This window comes from Lathyrus oleraceus, chromosome 6 (assembly GCF_024323335.1).
Source record: "Lathyrus oleraceus cultivar Zhongwan6 chromosome 6, CAAS_Psat_ZW6_1.0, whole genome shotgun sequence".
NCBI lineage: Eukaryota > Viridiplantae > Streptophyta > Magnoliopsida > Fabales > Fabaceae > Lathyrus > Lathyrus oleraceus.
In genome coordinates, this window is record NC_066584.1 from 454,940,685 (window position 1) to 454,950,097 (window position 9,413).

The 9,413-nt window shown below is 34.5% G+C and overlaps 2 protein-coding genes and 1 non-coding gene across 3 annotated transcripts; 1 reads left to right on the forward strand and 2 right to left on the reverse strand.

Annotated features, from left to right (window-relative positions):
* The first annotated feature begins 338 nt into the window (after positions 1-338).
* LOC127091305 (uncharacterized) lies at positions 339-1,971 on the forward strand. The gene is made up of 2 exons (XM_051029916.1): positions 339-1,205; positions 1,534-1,971. The coding sequence occupies exons 1-2, from the start codon at positions 445-447 to the stop codon at positions 1,559-1,561; spliced, it is 789 nt and encodes a 262-aa protein (XP_050885873.1). The 5' UTR covers positions 339-444; the 3' UTR covers positions 1,562-1,971.
* Positions 1,972-2,013: 42 nt separating this feature from the next.
* LOC127091304 (putative leucine-rich repeat receptor-like serine/threonine-protein kinase At2g14440) lies at positions 2,014-4,942 on the reverse strand. The gene is made up of 8 exons (XM_051029915.1): positions 4,048-4,942; positions 3,339-3,790; positions 3,113-3,248; positions 2,951-3,022; positions 2,798-2,866; positions 2,629-2,700; positions 2,471-2,542; positions 2,014-2,386 (listed from the first exon to the last, which is right to left on the reverse strand). The coding sequence occupies exons 1-8, from the start codon at positions 4,671-4,673 to the stop codon at positions 2,347-2,349; spliced, it is 1,539 nt and encodes a 512-aa protein (XP_050885872.1). The 5' UTR covers positions 4,674-4,942; the 3' UTR covers positions 2,014-2,346.
* Positions 4,943-8,856: 3,914 nt separating this feature from the next.
* LOC127099218 (small nucleolar RNA R71) lies at positions 8,857-8,963 on the reverse strand. The gene has a single exon (XR_007793748.1). It is a non-coding gene; the product is annotated as a small nucleolar RNA R71 (small nucleolar RNA).
* Between the last annotated feature and the right edge of the window lie 450 nt (positions 8,964-9,413).

Consider the following 9,413-nt stretch of genomic DNA (forward strand, 5'->3'; position numbering starts at 1 on the left):
CGTGGTGGCTAAGATACATAAAAGATACATTAAGAAATCATCAATTTCTGTTGCCATCAATTTAAAAAGATGCATCACACTTTTGTGAGAGTGCATAATAGTAAGCATACATACACATGTATTTTAGAGTCTAAGCTTTCATAAAAAGAAAATGGCTAATGAAAAGCTTTTGTCTTTTACTTCCCAAGGCACCCATGTGCTGTCCCTATATTCTAAACAGAACCATAAGTCACCTGTTTCAAATTAACCAGACCATTTTATTTTTATAATCACAAACTTCTTAAAGTTAAAAAACAAAGTAATAAACCAATAATTAAATATACCATCATTTAAAAAAAACTCTTTTCACCTTTTATAAATCATCACAATTCTCATGCATATAATAGAACCTCTCAATATCCTCTCATCTCATCTCTTAGTACTCTCAACATCAAAAACATTAACATGGTCTCTCTTGAATCTGAACCTGTTCAAGTTAACCTCAGATCTAGTGATGCTCCTTCAAGTCCTAGAATATCTTTCTCAGCAGAGTTTCTAGATGAAAACAACTTCATCACTATAAGTCCAAATCCTCTTTACCAAGAGAAAGACCAACATGAAAAAACAAAGAACACAGATCAGTTTGAGTTTCTGTCAAACAACAACATGACAAACAACAACACAGTTTTATCAGCTGATGAACTTTTCTTTGAAGGCAAAATCCTTCCTTTTTGGCAGATGCAACATCTAGAGAAGCTCAACAAGATCAACCTGAAAGCAAAAGACGTTGAAGTAGAATTAGAAGGAGAAGAAGAAGAAGGAGAACATGAACATGAAGAGGAAGTGATTGAAGTTGTAGTCAACAACAAAGAAGATAGTAGTAGAGTAAATTGGTTTGTTGATGATGATCCATCACCAAGGCCACCAAAGTGCACTGTTCTATGGAAAGAGTTATTAAGGTTGAAGAAACAAAGAGCTTCTTCTTTATCGCCTTCCTCGTCTTCATCGTCTTCGTCTTCTAACGCTAGCTCGCTCGGCGACGCGGCTGCTAAAGAAGGCTCGAGAAACAAAGAGAATCAACATGTGAAGAGGATAAAGAAAGGGTTGGAGAGAACAAGATCAGCTACTATTAGAATTAGACCAATGATTAATGTTCCAATTTGTACACAAATGAAGAACAGTGCTTTGCCTCCACTATTTCCACTTAAGAAGGGTAAATTAGAGAGGTAATGTAATCAACTTCAAAGTTCAAAAATTATGCAGTTCAAGTTTGATCCTCAGGGTTTTGAAATAAGTTTGTTAATTTTGTTTATTTGTTTTTTTTTTTTACTTTATTTCAACAAACTATGTTAATGTTGGTTTGGTGTAGAATAGGTGTTAATTTTTGTAACAAAAAAGAAAAGAAAAGAGAATAGGTGTTAATTTGAATGGATCTGAGAAATTATTAGAATGTAAATTTTTTGACTTGTATAATCATTGAGATTATGCATGCATTGCTTTGGGGTTAGCATCACTAGATTCCAATAAGTAGAAATTTTCACATGATGAATGCAGAGTTTCTCAGCATGTGAGTCCCACATGAGGATGGGTATCTATCAGCCACAAACATTTCATCAGAGAATGCTAAATCAATTATCAACAAGTGGTAAGATCTTTTGGAAAAACTAATATTATTATAAAGCCGAACAAAACGGGTCGTAAATATCGTTCACACTTCAGTTATTTGAATGGCCATCGCGCGATTCTGTCACGGTAAGTTGTTGAGCTAGCTATGATATGGAGATTTCGTTGGTTCGATTTTTAAAACATTGATAGTACAATTTCGGCGCACGCCTAGTCCCGACTAAATTAGAACCTACCTTTATACGGTACAAAGGGTTAGTTTTAGAGATGGGTCAGCATATAATCTAGGTGTGTTCAGATGCATGGCCTTAAGTTTAAATTCTTCTAATCATTGAGATGTGACTTGTAAGGAATATTTTTTTGAAGGAATATTTTTGTCTATCACTTAAAATGACTTATCTTGAATCACAATAGGAAAAGTGATTATCTATAGACATGTTTATGTTTGTAAACCAGTGTAAATTTTTGTTATAAAATAATAAATAATGACTATACAATGATATGTAAAGATACAAATTCGAAGAACATTACAATTTTCGAGGAACTGAGAACCAAATTGAACGAATCTGTTGCGCCGATACGAAAGTATACTCCAAGCCAAAACAATAAATCTGTATGCTCTTCAACAAGAGAAGGTTGTATTGAACTTTGATCTTCTGTTTAGAGTTGAAAATGAAGAATTTTCACCAAATTGGGAATAATCTAAGCGCGAAAGAATCTTGACAGAGAGGAAGTCTTTATATATCAAGGTGCTGGAGGTGACAAGAAATTATTTCCAGAAGTTCTGTCGATAAATATATGCAGATATCAGAAAACTAACAATAGTAGAACTCGTGATGGCAACAATTGAAAAGGTTTACTTATTTACCTGACGATCAATCCCGGTTTTCCAATGAGGTTTGCTGGAACTTGACCGGTTAAATTGTTGTTTTGTAAAAATCTGCTTACAGCAAAATACAGCGAATCGATTACTATTAGCAAGGGAAACGCAAGTTGGTTGTAATAACGAGTAGAAGTAGAACTTACACTTCTTTTAAGCCGCCGATGTTCCCTAGGGACGAGGGAATCTCTCCACTGAATTGATTGTCGTCCAGGTGCCTTAAAACACAATAACAATATTCGAATGCCGAACTCTATGAATATATTGAAGTTATCTCAGATTTCAAACACTTGAATGATGCTAAGATAAACTTACAGTGTCTCCAACATCGTTAACGAACGGAGGTTGGGGATCTGTCCAGATAAACTGTTATTTCCGAGCCAGCTGCAACAAGGAAATGGTTTCCGCATCAAAATAAAATAAAATATTACATTTCATTAACCGATACATTTAAACCCGAGAACCTACATGTTAGTCAGTGCTGTCATATTGGCAACAAAAGGCGATAAAGATCCTGAAAGATCCATACTCGTCAAATTTCTGAAAATAACAAGAAACCAAGAGTAAGCCTTTCATTTACATGGTATTAGTATTATGCTGTAATTAATAACGACTCGAATCAGAGCTTACAAAGTCACTACACGGATATTCGATCCTTCTGAGCATGTGACACCGGTCCATGAGTACTGTCGAGGCATACAAGGATCACCACTCCAATCAAGTGGAGGATTTCGAAGACTCTTTTTAACCCTTTCCAGAGCAATAACTGTCGATAGAAAGTACACATTTTATGTTCATGATTAACATACAAGCATGCTAAAAATTAAGCAAAGAAAAATGAAATCAGAAGCTATACCATCGCGAGTAGAAGTTCTTCCTCCAAGAGACAAGACATTAAAAATTTCGCCCGCATTAATTAGGGGCCCCAAAGATGAACTAGCTGAAGGAGTTAAAGTTATTGTTGTAGGACCAGAAAGAGGCCATTGGTTGGCAAAGACAACAACACCGGATGGGATCGCATTCAAATCGCGGTAATAATGTACACCATTTACACTTATGTTAAAAATTCTTGATCCACCAGTGTTGTCAGCAAAGTATAGAGCAATGTAGTATTTCGAGCTTGGAAGCGATGCTGTAGGCCATCTCAGTTCCAAGGATTCTAACTGATCCGATCCTAGATGTGTTTCGAATACCTTTGAAGGCGGAAGATTCCAAAAGCCAGAAACAGAAACATTGTCAGTGTTTGCTTTGGTCGAATTACCTTGCCCAAACGGCTCCCAAATACGGTCGAATTGATCATCAGGATATCTAATAACAAAAAAATCACAAAACCGAAATTAAAGATGACTAAAAAATTTGAACAAGAATGAAATGAATTTGTTATAAAAGAAAACAAAGCTGTGGAAATCCAATCCAATACAACTTCAATATTTAACAATCTAAGTTTATAAAAATAAGTTGAGAACAGCTTAGAAAAAGAACAAATTGTGAGGTTAATTCACGCGATAACTGCAATCAGCGTCGCAATACTACAGCTATAACCAAAAGATTATGATATCACCAACCTAATAGGTACACCGGAGTAACCAAAGCTGTGTCTACCAACCAAACCAATAGCAAAGTTCTTGAAATCAGTAGTATTATAGAGTGATTCCCCAAGAATCAAAAACTCCAAAGCAGATACAAACGGATCAGAATCCGTATAACTATTTGATCCAATACAGAAGCTCAAAAACTTGCCCTTAGCTAAGAAAACCCCTTCATAAAAAGTTGAATTTCCAATAGCATAATCTTCTGTAGTATTAACCACGGTCCATAGAGTCCCGTCAACGATCTGATCAAACACCGGCGGCGAAGGGTGATCAGGACCGTTGACTCCTCCGTAGAAAAAAGTAGTCCGCACCAAGTACTTTGCGCCGCGATACACAGGAATATTGTAGCAGTGTTTTTTCACCTGTAGAGGGAAAGAACGAAGGGTTTTAAGAGTTGGAATTAGAACTGAGGAGGTTATGTTTCTCGGTGTGCCTGATGAGATGAAGTTCGAATCGGGAAGCCATGAATGGCTATCGATGATGGTTTTCGACGGAGAACCGCAGTTGATGAGGAAGCCTTTGAGGGGAGGTGGTTGAGAAAGAGAGGGGGTGAGAAAAGAGGAGAAGAGAAAGAGAAGGAGGAAGAAAAAGAAGGACATGGTTGGAAATAATATTGAATTGGACGAGGAGAATGAGGTTGTTATGAAAAAGTGTTGTGTTTGAGGGGGTGTTTGGAGAAGGAGTGGGAGGGAAGAAAAGAAAAGAATAATGGTGACGCGGGAAAGTGTGTTAACTGGTAAGAAACAAAGACGGTTTCATGGGACAGCAGAAACAACGTAGGAATTGTTTTTGGTTGTTTGTTTTGTTTGACTATGTTATGTTTTGTTTAGTTTTGGTTTGGTTTTGTTACCGTTGGGTTGGGTTGAAGGGTGGTGGACGGCATTTTATTTTAGTGGGACGGGCGAAGACTCGTTCACTTTGACTTTGTTCGTTTGATTTGGTTGGCAGCTACTATGTTTTTTCTTTTTCATTTTTAATTCTCATTAGTGATTATAGATGTTTTTTTTTATGTTTTTTTTAAGAGGGTGTATTAAGAGCCTAAAGAGAAATATTATAGATGTTTTTTTTAAGAGAGTAAAGAGAAAAATTATTTGAGTACTCTAATAATAGCTAATTTCCCAATAATTAATGGCTAATTTGTGAATATGATGAATGTAGACTTCAATTGATTCCAATTGGTCATAGTTAAAAGATAAGATTAAAGTTGAGTATTACCTAAAGACGATGAAAAAATATTATTTCAAACTTGGTCGAGGTTTAAACTATTAGATATTGGATCACTCAATCACATGAGATAAAGCAAATTGGGACATGTTCATCTTCACCTCTAAAAGGACATGGTAGGAGTTGATTAACTGATGAGGATCGTCGCATAATAAAGTCAACAATATCTTCTAACACCTACCTTTGTGATAGTTGTCCTCAAAGAATATTTTAGGACCTCTCAATTAGGAAAATGATGAATCATAGATCCTTCACATAGGGGTGTACGTGAGTTGGTTTGGGTTGGATTTAATCAAATCTAATTCCCAAATCATATAGGACGCTTCAATTTGGGTGAGATAAAATAATCATTTGTTACATCAATAGGCCGATTTGGAAAAATCCACTCATTTTTGGGTTAGGTTAGGTTGGATTGTAGGGGTTCCAAATAATTTTTTTGTTTTATTAATATTAAATGACTAAATGATGAGTCATCTTATTTTTTTCATAAAAATTACTCTACATTTTTATCTTCTTAAAAATAGTTAGATAAACAATTTTATTATCTTTTAGCATCATATAATAATAAATCATATCATCAACTAATAAAAGTTATCATAAAATACTAGCAACAAATTAAAGTTGCATCACATAAAATTATATTAGCATCAAAATAACTAAAGAGTGAAACATTTAAAATTAGTTAAAGTCATGGTTCACTAAAACAGTAAATGTTAAGAGATTAAAATTGCATCAACTAAGTTAATATTCATCAAAATCATTAAAATTATAATAATAAATATTTGATTAGTGGGTTTGTGGGTGTTTTGGGTTTGGGTATGGTTTTACCTGAAACCCAATTTTTTAATGGGTTTTTTAGATTTTAAACTCATATCTATCAAATTAACCGATCCAACCCACTTTTTTAAATTTTTAGATGAGTTTAACTGGGTTTTATGGGTTGACCCAATCCATGTACACTCCTACCTTAACATATAATAAAATCTAAGAACAATTCATACTAAAGTATACATAATTCTAAACTTTGAACCTCACACTTACGTTCGTTATTGACCTAATCTCCGAAGTGTTTGTGTGTCTGCGAAAAGTACAATATATGTGACAGTATTTGTAGTGGACAAGCAAAACATCAATATGACTTATAAGTTAATAAATGATATCTTTATTTGTCATGTTCTGTATATTTATAGCTACATTCTTTAATCCATCTTTCATGACCTTGATAGTTATGAATGTTACATAATTATGGTCATTGATAACTCACATTTTGTGAGATATTATAACACTTAATACTTTAATTTATCTTTCTATTTTCATCATTCGATAGTTTAATTAATTGCATTTTGTTATGTTAGAGTAGTTTATGAAGAGCACAATAGATGCTCTCTTTTTGGTTAGTTTTATTGTGTTTGTTTCTTGTGTAGAGTTAACTTCTGATAACGCCTGGCACGAGAATCTGGATCATCAGCTTTTCCCCCAAAGGAAGTGGAAAATTGGAGGCAGTTGTGACTAAAAAAAGAACCATCAATCACATTCTCAAGGCACACGTGGCAGGAATCTCCAGATGGAAGAATAATTGAATTGATCTTGCAAAAGGATAAGAGTGAGGTGCTAAAAGACAAAGTTTTATACCATAATACATCCACTAGAGTGCCCCGCTGCTGCAAAGGACAGTGCTGCCTGATTTTATGCGCTGTCAGCCTGCCACATTACACCTTATCCCCCATTGATGTATGCACTTGATTTTGCTTGTGTTTGAATTGGAAGAAATTGAGGGAATGTTTTTGTTTTCTTTGGGATTGATTTCATGTTATCCATAAGCTCGTGCTCCAAGATAATGCACAAAACCCTAGTTAAAGTAACTATAAAATGAGCTCTTGAAGAAATGAAAAGAGCTCAACAGTATTTAGAGAGAAACACTAAGAGAGAAAACTAGTGAGTAAAGTGAGCTTAATAGAGTAGAGATTCTTCTTCTCATCCTTTCAAGTGTATGCTATTAGTACCTGACATGACAGAAGTCGTCTCTTAGTGAGTAATCCTTGGAAGAAGACGAAGAAGTTACTCTTAGGTTTTTATTTCTTTTTCACCATGTGTTTAAAAATGATTAGTTTAGGAACCGGTATTGTTGTATGTACTACGCTCAATATGAGTTAAACCTTTTTATATTGAGCAATGGAAAGTTAATATAATATAGTCTTTCACTTTAAATGATGTGTTGTTAATTCTTTGTTTCATCATGTGTTAAAATGTTATAAATATGCTTCTTTGACTGATCAATTTGGGAAAAGATATAAGTTTGTTGTTGTGAGAGATCCAGTAACAAGTGGATTTCATATAAAAATAATTGAAAATAGTATGATAGAGATATTCACTAGATTAGTTAGCTTAATGATAAATATCTACAATCATAGAGGAAATTCAGAATAAATCCAGACATGCATGAAGGTTACAAGTGAGGCTTAGAGATTTATCTCGTTGCTTTAATGTAAATGCTTATGATGCTGTAGCGATGCACCTTTAAATCACTTTATGACCTCACATGCCACGACATAACACATCATGTCCACATAAATGACAAGTTATATAAATGGATCATTTCCCAACATGCTCCATATTATTGAACTCACTTACTTTCTTAACATTGTTTTTGATATTGTCGCGACTAAACTGAACATATGGAAACCATAAACTATTTTTATCTTGCTCATGCTCATTTATAAAAGATTGTTATTTACAAAATGATTATAAGTTACTTTCCACTCATTTGGGTTCTACATCCTTACTATTTTATCACTTGCCACTTAAAGCATACATGTATACTTGCATGTGACATCACATGTTTTCAACCAACAAGTTTTTGGCGCCGCTGTCGGAGAGTGTGTCAAAACTAACATTTTGATTTTATATTAAACATTATTTCTTGTTAAACGAGCATCTGAGCTTCTGACATTTTTTGTACTCTGGTGACACAGGAGGAGCTTAGATGTTGCATACGCTGGTTGTTAAATCTAATATACATAGGAGTTCCTGAACTTGAAAGAACATTCATACTGCTTAGGAGATTTCAAGCTTTTGGACACTTACCAGGAATCCCTCCTCATTTTCATATTTTTTTGAAGTAGAAGAGGAGCCATATCAAGAAGTTATAGTCACATCAGACACTGAATTACTGGCATTGCCAATAATAGAGCAAGAAACATTAGAGATTGTGCAGTATTTGATCCCAATGCCATGAACACAAGTATTATTCTTCCAGATATCACTATGGCCCAATTTAATTTTAAACCAATGATGTTTCAAATATTGCAAGCCATTGGTCGAAACTCAGGAACTTCAAATGAAGATCCACACTCGTATTTGAGACAATTTATGAAAGCGACAAGTAACTTCAAGATTCCTGGAATTACAAATGACGCCTTGAGGTTGAGACTTTTCTGATGCTGTCTAAGGGACAGAGCCAAGAGTTGGATGAACTCCCTAAAGCCAAATTCCACAGCCACATGGAATGCTTTAGTTGGAAACAATTTAGCTAAGTATTTTCCTCCTATCAAGAATGCTAAAATGAGGAACGAGATCACTTCATTTAGACAATGAGATGATGAATCTTTGTTTGATGCTTATGAAGGATTTAAAGAGTTGCTTAGACAATGTCTCCACCACGGGATACCAATATGCATTGAATTAAAGAAATTCTACATTGGATTGTTCCCCTCATTAAGAAAAATGCTTGATGTATCTAATGGTGATGCTTTTTTGTCTAAACCATATGAAGATGAGTACAAGTTGTAGAGGTAAATTTATGACCATCAAGCTATGGATAAGCTAAACGTCAATAAAACCAGAGTCACCACCGCACTTTTATTGTTTCCAAGGGAAAAGGGAAAAGTACGAACAAAACCCAAAAGATAAGAAGTTTTCAAATCAAAACTAATAAAATGCCAGAGATTACAAGTAAGGGGGTTGGTTACACAGAGGGAAGGTGTTAACACCCAAAGTGTCCTAGGTACTCCTAGGGAGCATTTTCTTGTGTGCATATATGTTTTTGTACAAATGATGTTTGTAATAAATAGAATGGGGGGATGAGAAAAGAATTAATTAATTATATTTTTTGTGTT

Coding starts and splice junctions, on each gene's coding strand:
- LOC127091305 (XM_051029916.1), top strand. CDS start 445: ATGGTCTCTCTTGAATCTGAACCTGTTCAAGTTAACCTCAGATCTAGT. Junction 1,206..1,533: donor AAGAAGGGTAAATTAGAGAG/GTAATGTAATCA, acceptor TGATGAATGCAG/AGTTTCTCAGCATGTGAGTC.
- LOC127091304 (XM_051029915.1), bottom strand. CDS start 4,673: ATGTCCTTCTTTTTCTTCCTCCTTCTCTTTCTCTTCTCCTCTTTTCTC. Junction 3,791..4,047: donor TACTCCGGTGTACCTATTAG/GTTGGTGATATC, acceptor TTTTGTTATTAG/ATATCCTGATGATCAATTCG. Junction 2,701..2,797: donor TTAACGATGTTGGAGACACT/GTAAGTTTATCT, acceptor TTGTGTTTTAAG/GCACCTGGACGACAATCAAT.